Genomic DNA, 23,168 nt, shown 5'->3' on the forward strand with positions numbered 1-23,168 from the left:
TGTGTTGTTCTCGACCTCCGCGCGAGGCACGAAGAATCTGCAGGAAGCACTGAGCGCCTGGCAAACGGCTGGCCACGTATAAACCTGAAGCTTCACTCAGTATGCCAAGATGCTGCAGCTGTGCTATTGTAAGGAAACGTCGTGATGTATGTTCGATTGGCCTCCTCTGGGTGCGCTGGACTGCTGGCGTCCATCCGCTGGTGTCGACGGGTGTCGCGAGTTTCCCGACAAACCGGCGGACTGGCACGCACCCACACACGCACCCACACATACACATGAATACACGTGCAAACATACAATCACACAAATGCACAAACAGAAATACCCAAATAGACAAACATCCACATGTATATACACACAAGAGCATGATAGGTCATCCTGCTGAGAAGTGATTTCCGCTGTGCTAACTACGATAAGTGCCTTATCGATAAAGCCATCATCAGGTGGTGGTGATGGTGGTGGTGTGTGTGTTCAGAGTTGACATAACCTGGTAATACTGTGTTGGTTTGACTCCCCCGACAAACACACGAGCACAGTTCGTCTTTCTGTACCTCCGCTTGTCAACTGCTCTTGACATCGCATCTGTCGTTCACTGCTGACTTTGTATTTGACATTATTCCATAATAGATGCTTGCAGAGGTTCTAAGGTTTAGCGATTGTAATAACTATTGCTTGTATGCAAGTATTTTATTATATGTGTGTGTGTGAGTGTGATGTGTGTGCGAGAGACTTGGAGACAGAGGATATGCGTGAAATATGTGTTTGTGTATATATTATTCACACAGAGATAGAGGGTGTGTGCGTGTGTATTGGTATGTGTGTGTGCGCGCGTATGTGCATGTGATGTGTGTGTGTGTGTGTGTGTGTGTGTGTGTGTGTGTGTGTGTGTGTGTGTGTGTGTGTGTGTGTGTGTGTGTGTGTGTGTGTGTGTGTGTGTGTGTGTGTGTGAGCGTGTGCATTGCATCATGTGTGCAAAGGAAAAAAAACAAAAAAACGCGAGCAAACAGCATCGATCTCTCACAACCGCATTCACGTATACGCAAGTTCCAACGACGACGATAATGATAACGCCGATGGTTAACCTTGACCCTGCAGGGAAATAATTTGGCATACTTTGTCTGCCGGTGATGTCATTAGGGTCCACGTCTGACAGGTACGGAATTGATTCGTACTCCCTGAGGCCCCGTTGTCGACAGTCTAATGGATTAACCGCATGCTTTATCACTCAGTGGACAATGGAGTCACATTCTCTTGGGGCCTTAGTTATGAACCAGAGGTACATCTACCCCACCATCTACCCGTATTTGAATTACTTCTGTTTAATATCTACATCGCTAGTACTCTCTCAGTATTCGTAACTGTGGACCATAAGCAAGAAAAGGGACTTCTTCATCATCAGCCTAATTACTGTCTTACCTCAGATTTACTTTTTCTTCGTAACTGCTACCCCTAGGGTCATCATTATATATGACTGACGACAAATCTTTATTTACGAGGTTAACAGAATAGGCAAAAGTTGTTTTTTTACATCTAGCCCGACTAAGTAAAAAAAAAAAAGTAAATTAATACATCCATACATTAATTAAAAAAAAGGCAATAAAAACAGAAAATAGGATATGAACAAACATGGGGGGTTAGCTGGAAAGTCAAACCTAGATTACCACAAGGAAGTCGGAGGTTAGAGGTTGTCAACTAGAAAGTAAATTAGATTTAAACACTTTATATGGGGTTCAAATAAAATTAATTTTCAGCAGGAGAGAACTTTATATGAAGTCCAATGAAAATTTGAACATCCTTCACACTTTATGTAGTATCGCTTGGAGGGCTGAGCAGCTTCCATACCTTTGTGTACAAAAGAAGTAGAATTAGAGCAGCTTGGAGTCTTTTTTTAAGTATAGTAGACTGAAAAATCCACAGTTATATGTCCCTTTTATGGGATCGATTGCTAAGTCGAACCCCAGTCTTTATGGACACAGCTGTGTGTCTGCATTCTTGAGGGCGGTGCGTGGCTACATTCTCCTTTCACATGTTTCACTCTCAGCTGTTACTACAAGCTGAGCTGAGTCCTGAATGAGTACAGGGAGGCCAGATACATGAACCTGATGGTGTCCACTGCAAGATATATTGTTTATACATGTTTAAACATGTCGTTCAGAGAGTGATAAATGACCGGCAACGTTCTAGAAGGGGGATGGTGTGGGGGCTACACACGCACACAGTGCAGTGGAATGTAACAAAGAATGTAAGGATCTATACTCACAAAGTAACTGCCAGAACAGTGTTACAAAGGTGACAATGTGACATAAAATAGGAGACAGCTGGTATGAAGAAGGGCTGATAATCTCCATTGTTACTTGCTGTACATACTAAGCAAAAAATAATCGTACGCTCCTTCACTCTGTGCGAAGATGAAGAATTTCATTTTTTGCCGACTATAAGGAAAATATCAACAATCTTCAATTTTAGCAGTTTTTTGACTCAATCGATAATGTATGAAAATTCAAATACAGAAAAATGTTAGGTAAATAGTTAATTTTTCCCTCCCCGCTCATTTATTATGTGAAGGATGGTGGAAAAGTAGTGGATGTAGAGAAAAAGACATGATAGACAGCGGAACAAAGGAAGAGAGAGAAAGGCGGACAGAGAAAGACAGGACAGACAAAAACAGAAAATGGCGTTGACAGTAAGATCACTTCTATCACACAACATAATCTCTCGGGGCATATACAGCAAGATGAAACGTGAGCCCGGAGGTAAACCAAGGATAAGCGTCTTGTCTCTGAAGTCTGAAGTTGCGAAGCTGTGTACATTGATAGAATAACTATGGAATTTTTGCAACTGCTTGATAACCACAGCTCTGGGGGTAAAGCTACATAAGGTTGCATTACTACCGAGACAAGACTCTTGTTACATGTTACCTCCAAGTCACTTCATAACTACGACCCCTATTTTCGCTCAAAGAGTCAAAAATATAAAAGTAGGCTTAACAGTACGGATAAAAGAACAGAAGAAATGCCTTTATTAGCAAAAGAAGAACAAATCGATGTAAGACGCATATATTCACCGAATATCGCTCAGTCGCAGACTCAACAAAAGGGAGACAAAAGTGGAGAGGCTCGAGTAGAGAGAGAGAGAAAGATAGAGAGACATTGAGTATTAGTTGCTGAATACTTTACTTGATTGCAATGTTAGGGGATTTCAGGGTTTCCTGTATGAAAGTCAAGCCTAATAGTGGAGAAATACGAGTACAAATAAATCATACTTGTAAAAAAAATAAGGTCTGTCAGGTCTCTATTCAGGCAAATATCGAGAACCGGTCACCTGATGTGGATGTAACTTGTCAGGCAGTCAGACGGGATCTCAGTACACATGAGTGAGCCGTCAGTCTCCTGCGGAGCTACCCGACACTGAGATACGTTAGGAGACCAAACAAGAACCGAACTAGACTAGTTGATCAGCAAATCGACATCAAGTTTTGCTTGAATGTTGGATACTCATCAGCGGAAACTATTCGGATAATTAAGAAGGCTTATTTGATGATTCAGTGGGCAATGCCTACAGAAACCTGTTTCCAACTTTTCAAAGATAACAGGGTATCCGTCGTAAGCAATGTACGTTCTTCAAGAAGCAGAACATCCAGATATTGTGAACTTGGGAGGAAGGGGATAGAGGGCCAGAATCAACAAAACGGTGGTTGGTAATTATATCTGGGTATTCCTGCAACTAGTATTTCAGAGATTTCAATGGAAGATCTTGGCATGAAACGTTTCACAAGAGCATCAAAAATTACTCAAAACCGCTAAAAACAAAACAAAAATAAAAAATAAAGAATTCATTTTCTGATCATGGTGTTGTTGACCACAAGCATGTTTATTCTGCCAGACTAGTACGTTTTGCTGACAAAACGAAGTACGTGTCCACAGCTGCGGGCAAATGGTGATTGACTGGCACCCGACAATGCACCTGCCCATTTTTCACGTCTCGTGCCGGTTGGCCAAACAATTAATCAACTGTCTACAGCTCAAATTTGGCTCCTTGTTATCAGCGATTCAGTCGGTGTTGAGAGAGCAGAGACCGCGGACGATATTAAAGAGAGAGTGATGAGGCAGCTAATGGCGGTCCTGACAGACTTGGCAGACTGTTTTTAAACGCGCCATGGACACTCGGATAAGTGTTTGTGGCACCAAGGGAGTACTTTGAAGGGAGCCAGGACGCCATTACTTTAAGTGGGCGAATTTTGTTTTACAGAAGTGGGTCTACCATTAGACAAAGTAGTCTAATAGACTAGTCTAATAGTCGTCTAGAGCGCTGGCACTCAGTGAGGAGGACGGTCTCGATTTTTTTTCAAAGTAACGAATGATGTTAGAACTTTGTATACATGATTGCCTATGATTGATTTAAATTACAACTGAATAAATATGTTATTAATTTTACACGCGACTTAGCACCGTTAAATCATCGGATAGCCTTCCTAATGGTGGAAATATGTCAGTCGAACTCACATTAATATTAATGTGTAATGAAACAAAACATTAAAAATCCTTTCGTAAATTAGAGAGACTTTGCTGCTTGTTTGCCATCAGATTCCATCTTGAAAAATATCAGACAGAGTAAGTAATGAGATTGAAAGTTGTGATTAAGACAGATGTGGAAGCCCTACTTTCAGCGACTGCTGTCAAGACAGCTGACCATCAAAGATGACCTCCAGTCTGTCTCTCTCTCTCTTTAACTACTGCTAAAAAGACATCAAAGATTTGATGCCATCAAAGATGGGATTTTTATCGTCATCTTTCTCATTTTGGGTGTTTTCGCTTTTTCTACATATTTCCTTCCTTTCTCTCTTTCTGTGTTTTCAATTTGTTCAGTAGGGACATTACGTGCTTATCATTTATCTATATATATTGAAATAATGGTACTTTGAGGGTTAGCTATCTTTCCTCAGATGATTATTTGGTTAATGTATCATGTCTGACATAATGCAGTCAGAACTGTCACGGGGGTTTTTTTTTTTTCGTGATCTAACACGCGCGCGCGTTCATGCAGCAGCAGAAGGATTTACAAGCCTAAAATTAATCCCAAAGTTCTTATCTTCATTGTCTAATGCAGTTTATTCGATACTTTACCACAACTGCCGTGTGTCATTAAGAATTTTACTAGCCTTGCCAGTTTCTGTAGCCAGTAGAAAACCAACTTTTAATTAATTAAATGTTAATTTAAAATTATCTAGTCAACAATGCTGCAATAAAGATAGGGTAACACTTTTTTACAAAGTGAAAGCGAGTAAAGCGAGATTTTAAGCTAATTTTGATGACCAGAAAATATAAATTAATTGTTGAATGAGTTATAAAATTGCTTGACGAGGAACGTGGCATTTCACATGTCTTTCGCCTAAGCACCGGGCCTGTTGTTGAAGGCCCGACATTTTCCGGACAGCCTTTGCATTACATCACAGGTCTTAAGCGATGTCTTGCATGTATCTCTTATGAAATCCCCCCCCCCCCATGGACCTCATTTTGTCATATTAAAAGACAACAAGTCATCGTCTATATTGTTAATTGTTGTTGATGATGATGAAAGAAACAAGGCAGAAAAGAAAGACAAATGAACACTAAATAGAATGAAAGCTAAAAGAAAGAAGGTAGCATGGCGTAAATTCTACGATGCACCATTACCAGTCAAACTCGTTATCTTCAAGCTCACATCTGATAAAGCGACTAACCTTCAAATAACCTTCAAATGTGGTACAAAGATGACGCCGGCTCCCTGTAACCTATGCAAATGTGTCGGTTCTCATCTTTGGGGAAACCGCCGAGAAGTTCTGCCATCAATCAACGCTAATGTTGTGTTTGTGCCACCAGGTCCTTGTGTCAGAGGTATTTCCGGTTTCTGGCAGCATGATTTTGCATGTTTTTTTAAATTATTTTTTTATTTTTCACCCATTTTTCAGCGCTTTGATAGATTGAATACCCAATGAAAGCAATGGCTTGGTAAAATACATTGGACAAGGCTTTCCCTCTTTCTCTCTCTCTATCGCCTTCGCCATCTGTTCCATATCGCCCTATCTCTTCCTCTATATGCCTTCCTCAATTTCCGCAAGGATGAAAAAGTGGGTTTGTTTTTGTAATTAAACGTAAATTCTCTGGTTGCTTCTCTTCCTCTATACATGGGTTTGAGATGAATTTGTGTCTGTGTGCGTGTATGTGTTGGATGGGTTGGGGAATGAATGTGTCTGCGTGTGTATGTGTGTTTGTAATCGTGCATGTTGGCGTATATGCGAAGATGTCAGTATACTGTCAATGCATAGTACAGGAAATGTGAGCAAAGCTCAATAAGCAGCTTATGTAGTAGATAGTATAGGACTCTTACGTAATACTTGACACAGACATATGGTGACATATGCAAAGTGTAATAAAGCAAAGATATATATACACTTTAAAAAAAATTTGTAATTGAATCAATTTAGTACCTATAACGACCACGTAAACATATGTTATCACCACTTAAACCACAATACATAATCTTTGCCCTCGAGGATCAAAAAACAAAGTAAAAATAGATTATCTTGTTGGTTTATTTCTTACTCCGCAACAAGGCTTAGTTACTTTATTTTGTTTTATTATTTTATTGTATAGTGCATTCAACCATGTTTGACATTTTTGTCAGGGGAAGTGACCGTGTGATATCGTTCAGCACGGATTACGTTTCCTTTGGATACCTGTCTTAGGCATGCGCAGTTGCTTATCTCGACTTCCTATTTCCGCCTCTTTGATCGAGGACGTACACAGAACTCAAGCCGAAAGGTAGGCATTTTAAGTTTATTTCTCGTCAGACTACTGCCATCATTATTATCATTTACACTTAGAAAGCATACTATATGTACGTCACTTGGTGAGTGACTAACTCACCTGGACAGGTGAATTGAGTAATATACAATTCTTCCATTACAGTTGGCATTTTCGCGTATTTACCGTTTTATTGACCCTTCAAATAAAATCAGAGGTCCTATTTCATTTAGCAAGTCATTTCAGAGCCGAGTAGACTTTGTGACAAATCCTTCTCTTACAAACACACTGGGAACTTTAAAATTTTGATTGTAAGCTGTAACACATGCAAGTTAAAAAAGACATAAAAAGATTCACATTGTTATATGTAACACAAAAAATGGGGGATCATATTTGATTTTTTAAGAAGAAAAATAACTATTTCTAATCAAAATTAGTAATTAAAATACTCAAGTGGTTAGTTTTACAGTTGTGTGTTTAAATATTATATGGATATAGGAACTTTAAAACTGTGAAACTGTGTAAGAGGATATCTGACAGATTGTGTAGTCTACTAACTAGTTTGTATCAGATCTTTTTAACAATTTATACTGCTTTATTCTTATTTTGAGCTACTGCATTTATGATTATTGACTTTGGTCTATTCACATTTGGCATCTTGCTTTTGAAATGTAAATCAAATGTCTTACTGTAAAAGATATATTTTAATAAAATATATGAAAACTAATATTTTGTCATTACCTGTTACTAAATGTCACATAGTCACACAATTTTATGTGCACCAAAAACAAGACCCTACTAATAATGCAACTTCTTGACTTGTTGATCATGATTGTGATGCTATTTTAATACATGTAGATTGATTTCTACATTTTATGATTTTTAGATTGTATGACTTTAGCATATTCAAATACTAGACCTGAAATTGGACATCAATTTTAAACTCAGCACTTTTTTTTAGAAGGAAAGAGAAGGAGGTGCTTGAGTATAGTGTAGGCAACTTCGCCTTAAAGTTTATTTTCAGAGTGCTTTAACTGTAGTGCATTTGTACTTACATTTGTTTTCTTATCATGAATTGTTTTGTGGCCCTCCAGGTGCTAAGGGTCAAAAATGACAACACCAGTCCAGCCACACCCAGGCTTTCCAGCCTATTACTATGGTGACTCAAAAGCAGGCAGTATGTCAGAGCTGAGTGAAGTCGGGATGAAGCGCTATGGGTCCCAGCCATCCATTGGTGGCCACTCACTGGGCTCTCGCTCCTTGCTGTATGGCAGCAGACGCAGCTTGTATTCTACATACACTGTGTCGGGCATGTCATACATTCTGCCTGTTATGACCAAACAGCCTAACCCTTGGCGACGCCCATGCGATAACTGGCCCATAGCTTTCTGCTCTCTTTTCATCAACCCTCTGTTTGGAGTGTTTGCCATCTTGCTTGCTGGTATGTAAACATTGTCTGCATTTGAAGAAAAGTACTTGATTGCCATTGGTGTGGAGTATTGAAAGGAAAGGGGCATGCATGTGTGCTATTTTTCTGTGAGCAGGGAAGGGATGTGGCATGGTGTGTGAGCTAATACAGTGGAACCTCGGTTAACGAACTTAATCCGTTCTGGAAAGTTGTTCGTTATCCGAAATGTTCGTTATCCGAAACAATTTTTTCCATAAGAAATAAAGGAAATAGATTTAATTGGTTCCCACCCCCTGTTGACTCGCTAATATTTGAAAGTTACAGGCTATATAGGTATTTGTTTTAATGAGAACAGTTATAATGCAATATAAATGGAGTTAAATAAACATAAAAACATTAACAAAAGCATTTAAACATCAGAAAACTCTCCGTTTTGACGGCGTGGTTGGAAACAGGTGTGGGGAGGAAGGGGTGGAATTACTGCTTGGATTCCCTCTCCATGAGCACACGTGACATTATAAAATCGGGGGTAACTTCCCTTTTCTGTAGCTTTGAGGTTAAAGGTAAAAGCTTGTCCAGTGTCTGCTCCTTCTGCCTTTTTTGTAAAACTCCTCGGTAAGACGACATCACATTACGACAGACGCATGCCACCTTCATACTTTGAAATCATTTTCTTTTTCAATTCAATTGTTGGCCGCTTCCTTGTCATTACCTCACTACTATTAATTGCTCTTAATCTTCTTTGGAGCCACGATTGAGGATTGTCTTATTAAAATAAAGCACAAAAATCACTAAATAATAAGGAGGCGCATAGATACGGAACGACTGATCGTAACTGTGTCTCGAGCGCGAATGATGACGAAAGGTCGGTCACGTGTGGTTCACGTGGCTGTTCGTTATCCGAAATTTTGTTCGCTATCCGAGACAAACTTTTAACGAAATTTTTGTTCGTTAACCGAAATATTCGCTATCCGAGGCGTTCGCTAACCGAGGTTCCACTGTACATCCCTACTGTAGTGCAGAGATATGTGTACACCAAATGGCATTATCACCTTATAACCACAAAAAGAGTGTTCCTTAAACTTTGAGTAAATGGCTGTACCTCTTACTTGTAAATCAATTACTGTAGAAAATACTTAACTACGAGAGCAAGTTATTTATTACGATATTTGACATATCATCATTTATTTCACTATATTAAAAGTTTCCTGCTAATTTAAAGTAGGCTGTCAAAGTAGATGTTATAGTATTTGGCATATAGTCATAGACTGCACTTTTTTAGTTTCCTAGCTATTCTTTGTTCCTCTTTTTATTGTTGTTGTCTCTGGGAAAAATAAAAAAATAAATAAAATTAATTTACATGATTTCTTTATCAAGAAAAATGATTATTTAAAAATTAAACAAATGGTTGATTTCTTCATTCTTTGATAATATTAAATAGTGTACATTATTTAAAAATTAAGTCTGAGTGTGAAGTTTTTTAATTTTTAGCTTTTTAGTGAAGGGAAATTGTCAATGTTATAGAGTTGTTTGTGTGTCTCATTCTGTCACAGGACTAATGAACTATAGAGAGCTGTTTAGTACTTTTGTACATTTCCCTCTGCAAATGAAGGATAAGATGACTAAAAGCAGTTCACATATTCTGGTAACATTCTGCCACTATGTGCAAATATATGTGTGTATGTTTGTGTTTCAGAACAGTCCAAGATCTACTATGCCAAGTGTGACTATGTCCGAGCCTCCCAGTATGGTGTCTATGCCAAAGGAGTGGCAGCTGGTGGCATCTACAGTTCTTTTATCCTTCTGCTCTGGATCCTGGGGATTGTCTTTTGGAATGCCTTCCGCTACTATGGCTGGTGAGCTGTAAGGTGCAACATTCTGCCATTTGCAATAACTTGTGTCTGCATGGATAACTGCAGCACACATTTCAGAAAGGGGATTTATGTTGAACATTGCTTCAGACTGGACTGAACAAGGATACTTCATTGATATGTTAGATGATCCCTTGCACATGGTATAAAAAAAAAGTTCCTTATTGCTTTATAAATATTAGGAATTTTTATCATTTCATTGTTATTATCATTGCATATAAAGCTGGCCCCTCATAACCTGTAAGAAGGTTAGGGGATGACTTATTATGTAATATTACTTAGAGAGATGGTCTTTATGTATGACCTGGAATAATGCATTTTAAATGTCTTTTGGTTTATCATTTTGATTAATTCTCCTATACAGACATGTAATGTGTCTAAAATATTGCTGAAAACTAAATTCAGTCTCTGGATTAACTGCTGGTTGTTTCAAGACCATTTATATCGGTTAAAAATCTGGCATTAAAAAGGGATTTACCAGGAGGATGTTTTAGTACACTATGAACAGACTGATTACCAGAAGTTAGTAAATTTTTGAATGATGGAATCCTTTATTTCAACCATTCCATCAATATTGTTTGAAGAAAATGTGGTTATTAAAATATAAATTGAAAATAAACTAAATTAATATTCGCTGAAATTACTCCTTAATTAGGAAATTTCTTCTGCTGGAAAGCTCCATACATTAACATAGTTCTAGACCCACAGATTTGATTTTAAGTATGGTAATATGATTGAAAGGGGTTTAAGGGTTTAAAAAGTGTCCATAAATAGAAATCTGGACATAGTAATCAAACAGATGTATCTCCTGTCCTCTATTTTTGTTTTGGTGATGTACAATATTCCAGAAAATATCCAGAAGTATCCTAAATGCTTCTTCTAGTTTTGTGAATACACTAGACCAGTAGGCCATATTTTCCTGATACAGTTGACTCGATCATTCCAGATAGATATTTGCCTGTTGGCATCAATTTTGATGACAAACTTTATAAACTTCTTATACACATTATGCAGATTGGTTGTGGATCAAGTTGTACTTTTTTGCAAAGTTGATAGAATATGGTATTTCCAGATATTTGATCCCATCTTAAGAAATAAAAGAAGCAGTGTTTAAACATTCCAGTTGTGTGATTAATAACACAACTAACTGCTTCCAAGGGCCTGGGAATAAATAAGTCCTAGAATTGACTTAGGGAAAGAAGAGTTGTGCCCCTTTACTGGCAAACTATTCTGGTCAAAATGATTTTCCATTTTGGCTTTCCCCCCCTCCCACTCCTTGCCTTTAAGATTACAATGGGATGTTGTTGAAAATACTTATGTTTACATTACAGGTAGTCATTAACCCTACAAAGATTTTCAAGAACTATATTTTTATACTTGACTAACAATGTATATCTGCCTCTTGTATATATGTGTGTGTGTGCATAAATGAACTGGGAAACTAGACTGATAGAAGTTGTAGTGGTGGGTTAAAGGTTCAAAGAGTTTTGGGCTGTATTAACTATACAGATGAGACTTTTATTTCGTGCTAGAAGATTAACATTCTGAAGGATTTATTTTTTTCTGTTTGTAGTTAAGAGAAATCAGATAAACAGGGACTTCAGTTAGTGATACATTTTATAGTGTCTTCGTTCTCTGTGATGACAAAACTGTGTGTGTGTGTTGTGGGAGGGAGGGGGTGGGGAAGTTGAGAAAAATGCTGTTTACATGAGTGATGTTATATGCTTGATAACTTGATGGAATCGACTGCCTGAGTCATCACCAGTACTGGCAGCAGTGAGTGCAGCCAGTTTTTGTCAATCTCAAATGTAAATATATTTTTATTTTCTTATGTGTTGAATAAATATCCATACCACATTAATCTTTTGTTTACCCAGTACTTATAATTGATTGCAGAATGTGTGAGCATGGTGGTGCAGATGAAATTGATGTAAATCAAAAAAAGAAGTTAAACATGTTCTCTGCTCAAAATAAGCTGCTTATTATTATTATTCTGAAACTTTGAAAAATTTATTTCAAATAAACAGTACATATTGGCTTTGCTGAAATACATGTGTAAAAGATTTTTACAAACTCTAACAATAGCTCTTTTTGATGCAAAAAATATTTCATTACATAGAAACTAACCGAAAGACATCTGGCTTTGAATCACTGTTTTGACAAATGGCTTTTATTGATGGGAACAGCAGAGCATAGGAGCTTATTTCTTGTTAATAAAATATATTGACAAGAGTCCTAAATCAAAGGCTAGAGCAGTGATACAATATTGATATGCTTTGCAATAGCCTGTCTTAGGTTGTGGAGGGGTATACACAAGATCACTGAAAATAGGAGTTAGCATTGATATATGCTTGCTAGCTGTATGTGTGATTTCTTCACCATGGAAGGCATTTTTTAGAGGGCCAACACCATCAAGAGTTTTATTTTATTTACAAATGTATACACAATATTTAATCTGTAAGGCACTCCATAAAAACCCGTGAATGTTAAAAATCATCATCAAAATTTTGAAACGTCACTCTTTTCTCCAAATCATTGTTTTTACACAAAAGAAACCTCTGTCACTGCTGGCACCTTTTTTACCACTAAAAGAATATTCTGGCTCTGAGAACAAAAGAGAGTTATCCGCCCATATTTTGGTATATAGAATCTTGCACTGAGCTGCATGCCACTAAACCTTTAAGCAAACAGTCTGTAATTTCAGATGGGGAATCACAGGTGTTGCTATGTATTGGCAGCTTAAAACTGCTTATAAAGGATACCCGAGCTGTTTATGTACAATGCTTATAAGAGCTTGTAAAAAGATATTCGAGTTTAACTTCACAAAAATGTTGCTACATCTTGCTCTGGTAGAAAGCTCACAGCCATGCACCAGCATGAAGGACAAAAGCTGCTTTCACAGTTTTTGTGGGATGTGCTATACGTTGTTTCTTACAAGGAGTTCTTAGAAGTAACAACGTTTTGAAAATGTTTGGACCTGAAGACATACGAACTCCGTACAAACGCATGATTCAGGTAAAGTTGGTGTCGCCAAAGAAAATTTGTTTGTTCCTTAATATCCTCGACCATTTTGGAAGTGAAAATCAAAGTTTGTTTAGTTATAAACAGTGTGAATCCTATCCTATACACGGTAACTGCCTTTTTTTCAGATATATCGAGTGTGTATGTGTGAGTCTGAGAGAATGTTAAGGGAAACTGTATTGCATCGAGGCTGAAAGTTGATAGTTTGTAAACAAGAGGCTCAAGCGTTATGAGGAGAGCTATCTAGCACAGTCATACAGAAATCACTCCTTTGCGAAGAGACAAAGGAATGAAGACAGGGCTTAGCCTTGTGGTCGAGAATAATGACAGTCCACGGAGGACCCGGATACCCGAGTTTTATTGTTTATCCGATATCTCTTTGACATCACTAGCTTTGTGTGCTGATTCGTTGTCTTCCACTCGCCCCTATCGTATCCCGGATACGTACTAAGCTGCACCATCTCCAGCGCGGGTTTCACTGGCCCCAGTTCACATATACAGCCACTGTGCGTCAGACTGAAACTAATGACTAATATCATCATCACAGTAACAGTTGGGAATCGGGTTTCGAGAGTTCGGATCCTGGTTCCGACACACCTTTATATGTTTGTCACACTTGACTGCATTTCCCAGGAACTCCGATTTTTCCGCCCTCCCCACCATGTGTGTGTTTATGTGTTTGAGCAAGTGTGAGACAGGCTCACTGTCTGTGGTATATGCTCGTGCTCCTTGCTTTGTGTGCGTAGGTATGCATAGTGCTATGAGCCAACCTTCGATAGTCAAAAAAAAAAAAAAAAAAAAGCGCCCTATAAAGGTTGATACGGATTTCTGCGTGTGTGAGGTCCGGGAGAGAGGAGAGTTGGGGGTGTGGCGGAAACGTAGCTACTATTAACGGATTACCAATCTAGAAACGACATTTCTAGTTATAGTGACGTGTTTATTAAATATGGACACTGACTAAATTAACAGATAAATTCGGACGAGCAAACATCATTTCCTCCACTGGCTTCCACAGTATCTTTTACAACAGTTTCTTGAATGAAACAGTATTTCGTGGCTACAAGAGGATTACAGATGCATGAAAGTGAAGACAAATAGAGCCGCAGTTAGTTGCTGTGATCACATAATATCATGGCTAAGCGCCTAGTTCTCATCTGCAGCAAGATTACTTATTTGGGATATAAATATAAATGTATCTATAAACATTGGACATGCCAGCTTATTTGCATAGTCCGAATAGTGTCGTGCGCATGACGGAAATAGCGAAAGACGCAGCTCATCCACATGGACCTCAACAGACCAAAACATGAAAGCAAAATGTAAGTAAAAAAAGACGCTAGTAAACTAAACCAAAGTAGTAACAAAATAAAAGTTAAGCGCTGATTTAAAACAAAAGCTTAACTCTCTTACAATAAAAAATTGAACGCAAATAAAATAAAGCGTAGGAAACTAAAGTCTAAACACCAAGAAAAGCAAGCTGCTAACAAAATAACGCCATTTCACTGTTTTGTAACAGTCACTAATTAAGAAAATGTCAAATCAAGATGAACAGTACGCCTGTCTGGTGACAAAAACATTATTTACACAAACAGGAATGGAAGTTATTTGTTCTAATACCGCATTTTCCCCTACATTTATTCAAGTACAAAAATCTACATTTACTGTAATACAGTCATGTCATCTTAAACATCGTCGTAACGTTATTTATCTATATATTAATATCATTATCATTTATAGTATGTAGCATAACTTTATAACACATGTTTTCGTAGTTTTTGCAACTGAGCACATTTCCCTAGTTATAATTGTCCATTGGGATTAATAAAATTGGTCATTTGTCATCATTTCTCTCCTTCGAGATAGAAATGTCCGCCTAATATCACATTTACAGAAGAAAAAAGAAAACGGTCGGATGAAAAAAATGGATGGAAAATATTTTTCTCTAGTTCACAACTCGATCTGTATTCATGGTCATGGACTCCACAACCATCTGACCTTTAGGTCTTTGCTGTTCATCCAGAAGGATGGTTCCTTCTGTTATTCAGTGATTTGTGTCATTAACTAATGTCTGTGCTAAGAAGTTTGTTCACAGAAAGTCTGTTTTCTGTTGGAGAAAGGAGGCGGTGAAGGAGCGTAGCCTAACCGCTGCCGACAGATTCTGACACTCGTGGCTGACAAACGTAGGCTGTTAGAAGTTTTCGAAATGATGTTCAAACAATGCTTTCGTGGTCTTGCTTGCTTCCATGCATGCTCGCTCCACGCCTTTGGTCACGCCCCTCGGCCCACAGCTGAACACGCCCACTTTCCTCACCTGAAAGATCAAAGAAGTCATGTGTTTGTATGTGTGTTGGAGGAGGGGGGTGAGATGACGTAGCAGAAATAAATCAGAATCATAAATCATAATGCTTTGAAGTCGGGGTGAGGTGTGTCATAAAAACAACATAAAAAAACCCCAAAACAACAAAATTATTGGCATTTAAATCGTCTACATGCATACTGTTTGTGTTTACGATCGTGAAACAACAACAACAAAGTAAACAAAATCGTTCGTGGTTTGTCAAGCATGCAGGCAGGCAATTAAACATGATTTATAAGTATGATAATGTAAGCAAACATAACGTTAGCAGGTAGCCTCAAGGCGACGGAGATTTACCTGTGGATGCGCTTTGTGCACAGAGGTCATGATCTTGTTCATCTGAGGACGGCCGAAGTGGGTAGTGGCTTTCAGACCCGTGAAGACGCTCTTCCCGCCTGTCATCTTTTGAAAGTGCTCCTCAAATATGTACTGAAAGAGGGTAGGAACAAAATGCAGTACACGAAAGAAAATAAAAGAAAATTAATGTAAAGAACAAGACATGATACATTGTTTCTCCTCCTCGCCTGGTACCCCGTTGCACCACTAAACAATTAAAAGAGAACATCCGCATTTTTTTCCTCCCCTCGTCTTTCTGCTTCTATTGTTGTTTCTCTTTGACCATCCCATAAGAACATCTTCATCCACCCATTCACCACTTGTTTTATTTCTGTCACAGCCTTTCGCTGATAAGTTCCAATTCCCACTTGCTGTCACCATTGAAAAGAACGATACTCACCAGCAAGGCTGTACGGAGGTCAAAATTTTGAAAGAACTGCGTGATGAAGATGTCGATGTCCACCATTCCGAGCTGGTCAACCTCCTCCACCTCCCGCAGAATGTCCAGCAGCCACTCAAAATGGCGCTGACTTCCGGTGATCCATATGAAGTACAACTGCAAAGAGGACGTGACCAAGAGATGATAAGCGATGGAGTGCGTTAATCGGTCTCTCAAACATTTGCATACAGCTCAGGCAATTAGTTGTTTCACCTGCTAGAGAGCTGGAGTTATCACTTTGGTGTCAAGGATGAAACAATGGATGATAGTCGTGAGGGAGGGTCAATGTACACGTTTGCGAGGACCTCACAGAAAGTGCTGATAGTGAATGCAGTAACACTCTAAAGGTACCCCTTAGCTACCGATTGGTCAAATGAAAGAAGAACTGCACCACATTTATTCGATCCCTCATGTTTTACATTCACTCACTCAGAAAGAGGGACAGAACTGACGGAATACCCTCACAGAAATATTTAACGAAAACTCCTCACCTTAGAATTAACGGAATAGATCGTCTGGAAAGGAACCGGTAACATTCTATAAAACTCAGCATTAACATCGATGCAGCTAAACTCACCTTTTGACATTTAACTTTGTAGGTACACTTGATGGAGGACATGTGGACAAAGTCTTTGAGAATAGAGGCGTAGGGGGTGACACCAATACCAGCACCCACAAGCACAGACACTTCGTACTGATACCAGTCCTGCTGACCAGCGCCGTATGGGCCATCTAGGTAGAGCTGATGAAACAGGAAACAATTCAACAATTAGAAATAAAGGCAGGAAATAGTTTTAATAAGACTATTTATCTTGATTCTAATAAGACTATTTATCTTGATTCTAATAATACTATTTATCTTCTACTCGGAATAGCTTAATACTCCAGAGATTATACTTGCATATTTAATAATACGTCGTCGTTATTTTTTAGGGGATGTTCTGTTTTTCCAACGGTATTAAGACTATACTCTTTTTTTGTTCAAGTAGCAAGGAAGGGACTGGAAGAAAGAAAGAATAAAAAAAAACGAGCTGTATCTCTACCTTTGGAAAACGTCCAGGTCCGCTATTTTCGGGGTCGAACGTCTGACGTATATTCCAAGTCCAAGGACCCAAAGCCCGGATGTGTACCTTTAGCGTGTCCTCATGCGGGGCAGAGGTCAAGGTGAAAGGATGGTATTCGTCTTTGCCCTGGGAAAGGCAGGCGATGCGGACCCACATACCCGACTTGTATTCAAAACGAGGTGGACGCTTGAACTCAATCATAGTCACGTCTGGAATAGTGAGCCAAGAACTTAAACATGACATCGAGACTTCACTAATGACTGCTAATACTACTTGTGATCTTACTGCTCCTATTGATAAACAAATAGCAGATGCTCAATCTCCAAGTTTTTAAAATTGGTTGTAAAAAAATCACTGCATATATTTGTTGACTTAAAATGACGTTTTTTTTAAGCCGGTACGTACAGACAATATCTCATTATATTTTTTTTTTAGACAGAGAAGCGTCTTGTAAAATTCCTTACCATGGTAGCTTATCAAAATACTTACATAGAAAATTTTTTCTCACTTTCATTATTAGTTGTTTTTCTTATGAAGGAGAATTATTCCTTACCTGATGGGAGATTCTGGGCCCTGACGATGCTCAATTCAGTCTTCTTGCGACTGAGGCTGACCAGCTTGTCCAGCATGAAAAGGGCAGCGGGGCCGACGAGGTAGGCGAAGAATAAAGGTTTTTGCACGATGACCGAGGCGCCGTGAATCAGGGTCAGCACGTACAGAGCGATGAACAGCTTGTGGGTCATCCAGAACAGGCTGAAAATGTGTCGGCGGGCCGTCTGGGTGGCGAACACGTACAGGATGACGATCACCAGGACGAGAAGGACGCCAGTAAAACCTGCAACAATCAATGCCACTTGATGACGATAATGCTCAAGAACATTATAAGAAAAAGTACGTGAATTATTATTAAGACTAACAGATGGATAAAGATTCAAAGGAAAAGATAATGAATCCCCAGAGACTAAAAACTAAGATGATGGAAAAGATGAAGGCGATGAATATGACACGATTAAAAAGATGGCAAAATGGCAAAAAATGAAGAAAATAAAACTAAACGAAGGATTCGATTTCTAACCAAACAATGTCAAAGCAAAAGCAGTAATATCAAGTAAACAATTTTTTTTTCTTTTTAATTCGTTTCTCGAAATCTTTTATAAGACTTTTCTGTTATTTTAAGAACATGTTATATAGTACACTTGGGTGCTGGTGTTTGTCGACTGATGAAGACAATTGATTAGGAAGACTTATGATAGCCATGATGAGCTGAAGGGCGATGCAGAAGGTCTGTGTGAGGAGTGGGGCGGAAACAGAGATGTCGTGAAGTTGAGGAAGAGTGCGACCATTACCTGTCAAGGTTCCAAACAGCCACCACTGGAAGGTCGGGACTAACTCCGCCCTGAAGATAATGCTGTCAAAGATGCACAGAAACGATGTGGGCTGGGTGACCAGGTGGTAGAAGTTGAAGCTGTAGCCAAGAACATGTACCGCTGCGACAGAATGCGTGATGCTTGTAAATACAGTTCACGCTACATTCACAATAGTTTTTGTGATACGTGACAGTGTCACATTACTTGCACCGATACAAACACTTGAGGATACGAACAGTGACGAATAAAGTAATAGTAAGACACGGAGACATCATGGTACTCAGAAAGTGTTGCATATATCCTTTAATAGACTTGAATCTCAGATAAGTTCTGGTGGAGCTTCGATACAACGGAATTCTTGTGCAAGAACAGTAAGTTATGTATTTTCAAAGTTCAAATTTTAAAGAGAGAGAGACCGAGAAAGAGAACGGGTGATGTTGGGAGAGGGGAAGGGGTAGATGGTGTAGTGGGGATTCTGAATTGTAGTGAGGTTTGTAAATAGTTTCAGCAGTCGCTTCATCATACCAAAGACATATACATCTCCCCGTCTTACTTGATTCCCTCTACATCACGACAGATCTTTGAGATTAAAGACAGAGTATCATCATAATATTTAAATCGAGTCGGCTTTTTATAATCATGTTTCAAATAAACTCCATACCATTAATATGGATCTTAGCCCCCCCCCCACCACTTTGTCACAAAGTGCTGTTTGTAAACTAACAAACACCAGGAAAAAAACAGGAAAAAGGGATTCACCGTCCTCGGCTGTTCCTGGTTGTGGATGACAACAATAAACAAGAGGTGGTTGTGACCTTGAGAACACAGGTACACGAAGACCTTAAAGGTGAGTGCAGAGCGATGCCGTGAGTGTTGTGAGCGTGCAAAAGGGGATTTTATCAACCATGACAAAAGATTGTTTTCGTGTTCAAGAGTTTGTTTACAATCGGCTTGCAGCGAAGCGGAAACTAATAAATAGCTCGATCCGAATGAAATGAACGCAAACACAGGAAAAAAACTTATTTTTAGACACGTATATATGTAAATCGTAAATGAGGCAAACACATAGAGCATCACATCCACGCGCACAGATCGCCACGTACACTCGCGAAGTTTCGCACCACACACGCGCGTTCACGAACACATGCATATGCAAAGCAGATGAACCTAGAATAAGATGCAGATGGTTATTTTAAGTCGGAAGCTTGAACTGCATCTGTACTTCCGACGAGGTGTATTTATTCTGTTTGTTACTCAATAGATTTGCTCGACTACTTTGTGACAGAAGTAAAACTACAAATATTTGGTATCGTTATCATTTATGAAATCACAAAAGCAACAATAAAATAAAAGCAGGAACAAAATAAAAGCACGTAAAATAAACAAACTAACGTAACAAAAACAAAAGCAGCAAAGAAAGATCCACTAGCTAATCAGTGTTTTTAATTATTATTATTATTCACACACCCATCTTAGAGGGTGATTGTTCTAGTTCCTCACGACTTAGGGCCTCATCACACGACGTGATAATAACGTTAGCCTCAAACTGAAGGCAAAAGCTCACCCGTGAAGAACAGTGCTGTCCAGGCCACGATCTTGTGGAAAGACACGTGCGAGTCGAAAGGTATGATCTGGTTGAAGCCGGTGGAGCGCAAGTAGGTGATGGAGTTTCGGCACATGGTCAGCAGCAAGAAGCAGAAGGTAAAGGACACAGCAGCCGCTGCCCCGCGGGTCATGCTGATCCCATAGCTCATCAGCAGGCGCAGGCCGCTCTCCTCTCTCTCGACAGTGTAATCTACGTGACAAATACGTCAAGATCACGTTGACATTTTAGCTTCTCTAGTTTTTCTTCTCTTTCCGTTCTATATAACTTTTCTTACCATTTCTTATGAAAAATCCTTTCTTTTATTATGTCAAACTATGATGTTTATGCAGAAACTGCTTATATAAGCCTGGCTTGCTTCTTCAAAATTGTATTTTACACTAATACATGACAGCTGGTAGGCATACTCACAGTAGAAGCGCTCAGCAAAGAGCCCAAACACGATGCCGTAGAAGAGGATCAAGAAGAAGATGTGTTGGCGGAAGTTCTCAATGAAGTGCTTAATGAGCTTGACCCTGGCCTTCAGTGGTGAGTAGTGCTCACGGACGGACTCGAACAGCAGTCGTCCGCTCTTCGTTGCAGAACCATCCAGAACATTGCCAAGAGATGGCGATCTTTGTCTCACGTTGTCTCCCTCTCTGAGGTCCACAGAAAATAATAACGATAGAGCCATAGGAAACACAACACAGTGTGCGTCTTTATTACTAGATTTAATTTACTAAACATTTTGCATATACATTAAGCTATTAGTTTTACTCTTCATGTTTTTTTCTCATTCGCACTTTTTCTCACTATTCTCTCTTCTTTGCATAGCATAACTAGATCTCTGGTTTAATAGCTAACCAGTTAGACATAAATACAAGAAGTGGGCAGTTCTCGCAGAAATCAGAAGTTCTCACAGACGTTCAGTAGACATGCAAACTGTCTATCCTGCTAGCCAGTAACATGAAACAGAAGGAACTAACTACTCAGTGGTACTTTCAGAGTAACAGCACCATAAAGGGCTCGGAGCACTTGATTGCTGATACTTACGACTTTTTGCTAGACTTTCCTGATTTGTTCGAGATGACCTTAGACCGCTCTGGCACACCTTTGAAGAAACAGAGGGATATACGACTCAGAATACAAGAAATGCCAGGAACCAGGCCGCACGTTGCTAGCTTTCATTACATAATTTCGTCCTAAGTCGGCATAGACTGTGAGAGGAATGTACTAACTACAACCATTCGACTGCTAACTAGTCCGGGCTCAAATCCAATTCCGACCACACAACCTAGGCGCTGCCGGATGCTAATTGTTTCAGACGCCATCACTGCCGGTCAAACAGGTCAGCTAAAGAAAACTTCTGCTCATCTTTAAACTTAATGGGGATATTTTCCAGCGATCAAATTAGTATTTCAAGAGCGTAATTTAGAGACTAAGCTCACCCCAATCAAAGAGAAATAAAGGACATCGCACACACTTAAAATCGAAACCATGACGACCTCAGCAATGTTTAATATATTAAGCATATGGAATAAAAAGATTTTACCTTTCCAGTCGAAGGAAGCATTCCAGAGTTTGTCCATTTGTGGTGCCAGAATCTGACAGAAGTCGTCGAATGTGAATTCCGTCTTATGTTGAAGGCCCGCCTTCAACACCAAGGATTCCACCAGCCTCTCTACCTCCTGAGCGTCTGGTTTGCTCTGGGCAAGTTCCAGCAAGGATCTGAAGCAGAAAGTCGGCTCCTATAAGCGATGTCTATGTGTGTGCCACTCATATTATTTTATGTGAAGTTGTAAAACATACGGGATAAGTTTTTAAAATTTAAAAATCGTTCCCTTTCCATGGGCAAACATCACCGCTCTGCATAGACGGAAACACAATCTATTTGATTAGAGCTGTGTTTGGTCCCAACAAGTTTATCCATTGATGTGGTAAATATAAGCAAAAATGTGGCTGTGGAGAAGGACACCACTCCCATCACTCACCGGAACATCTTGCCGATGTCGGTCTTGCTCATTACGCCAGAGGCCTCGATGTCGTACATGTAGAACATCGTCTGCAGCTTGTCTTGGCACGATCCTGGCCACACAGCATGAAAAGAGCGGTATAATGATAATGATTAGAGTTGTAAGCCTTACTCTCATCCCCACCAGCTTGTTAACAGGCTTTCCTCCCTACAGGCAAACAGTGAATGTAACCGCACTGGCCATTCACTTAGCGTAAAATCTTTGAAAAGAAATGAAACCTTTGCAATCTAGTGCTTCCTGTGACGTTGATTGGGTTTTATTCCTTGAAGACAAAACACTGAATGGTAGACATTTAGACAGAGTCTTCTTCTTCTGTGCAATTTGAGTGAGGAAAGCTTCAAGATGACTAAACTTTTTAAGGTCTGGTTGTATATTTTTTGAACGATCTCCAGAGACTGGAAAACCAGGTTTGAAACTACCATTGTCTTGGTCTTGAGAACCACATGCTATTTTATGCACACTCACCTTTTGAGAAGAGGACGACAGCGTTGAGGAACTCACGGAAGGAGATATAGCCGTTCCTGTCTGAATCAATGAGGCTGAAGAAATGTTCCACGAAGTCGGAGCCAGCCTTTGAGCCTATGGCTTCCGCAAACTCCTCCTACGCAGAAAAATGTCGCATGTTTTGATTAGTTTAGCTGTACTTTAGCATGTCAAGCCTCTTAAGGTTTTTTTCAGCACAACAGATAAATTCATCATCAACAACAGCAAATAAACAGCAGCATTAAAAGAGCAATAAACTTACCTTGGACAGTTCTACCTCCAGGATCTCCTTGGTGTGTTTCTTGACGTCCATCTGGGCGCTGTCCAGGGCTGGATCATAGTCCATCTGGAAAGCCTGCAGGAAAATTTAGCTGTTACTTGTTGTTCGAATCGTATATTTTATTGCAGGTCTTGTCAGGACAACCG

General features: G+C 39.4%; 2 protein-coding genes across 5 annotated transcripts in view; one reads left to right on the plus strand and one right to left on the minus strand.

The window, feature by feature from the left end:
* The first annotated feature begins 6,714 nt into the window (after window positions 1–6,714).
* Window positions 6,715–11,922, plus strand: LOC112558403. The gene is made up of 3 exons (XM_025228895.1): window positions 6,715–6,800; window positions 7,877–8,223; window positions 9,887–11,922. The coding sequence occupies exons 2-3, from the start codon at window positions 7,893–7,895 to the stop codon at window positions 10,048–10,050; spliced, it is 495 nt and encodes a 164-aa protein (XP_025084680.1). The 5' UTR covers window positions 6,715–6,800; window positions 7,877–7,892; the 3' UTR covers window positions 10,051–11,922.
* Window positions 11,923–12,049: 127 nt separating this feature from the next.
* LOC112558393 (dual oxidase 2-like) overlaps window positions 12,050–23,168 on the minus strand; it is a 54,655-nt gene continuing 43,536 nt past the window's right edge. For all 4 annotated transcript variants that reach the window (XM_025228874.1, XM_025228872.1, XM_025228875.1 and 1 more), the window contains 14 exons: window positions 23,005–23,097; window positions 22,725–22,860; window positions 22,218–22,311; window positions 21,779–21,954; window positions 21,280–21,337; window positions 20,659–20,885; window positions 20,209–20,439; window positions 18,624–18,764; window positions 17,831–18,112; window positions 17,257–17,486; window positions 16,791–16,955; window positions 16,175–16,330; window positions 15,736–15,867; window positions 12,050–15,393 (listed from right to left, as the gene is read on the minus strand). In XM_025228874.1, coding sequence (XP_025084659.1) covers window positions 15,271–15,393; window positions 15,736–15,867; window positions 16,175–16,330; window positions 16,791–16,955; window positions 17,257–17,486; window positions 17,831–18,112; window positions 18,624–18,764; window positions 20,209–20,439; window positions 20,659–20,885; window positions 21,280–21,337; window positions 21,779–21,954; window positions 22,218–22,311; window positions 22,725–22,860; window positions 23,005–23,097 — 2,244 coding nt within the window. In that variant the 3' untranslated portion in view covers window positions 12,050–15,270. The remainder of the gene's footprint in view (window positions 15,394–15,735; window positions 15,868–16,174; window positions 16,331–16,790; window positions 16,956–17,256; window positions 17,487–17,830; window positions 18,113–18,623; window positions 18,765–20,208; window positions 20,440–20,658; window positions 20,886–21,279; window positions 21,338–21,778; window positions 21,955–22,217; window positions 22,312–22,724; window positions 22,861–23,004; window positions 23,098–23,168) is intronic.

Source organism: Pomacea canaliculata, linkage group LG2 (genome assembly GCF_003073045.1).
Source record: "Pomacea canaliculata isolate SZHN2017 linkage group LG2, ASM307304v1, whole genome shotgun sequence".
In the NCBI taxonomy this organism is placed as follows: Eukaryota; Metazoa; Mollusca; class Gastropoda; order Architaenioglossa; family Ampullariidae; genus Pomacea; species Pomacea canaliculata.

Bases quoted from the DNA above. Each gene is read 5' to 3' on its own strand.
- LOC112558403 (XM_025228895.1), top strand. From the start codon at position 7,893: ATGACAACACCAGTCCAGCCACACCCAGGCTTTCCAGCCTATTACTAT. The intron at 8,224-9,886 runs GTATGTAAACAT...TTTGTGTTTCAG, and splicing joins GTTTGCCATCTTGCTTGCTG to AACAGTCCAAGATCTACTAT.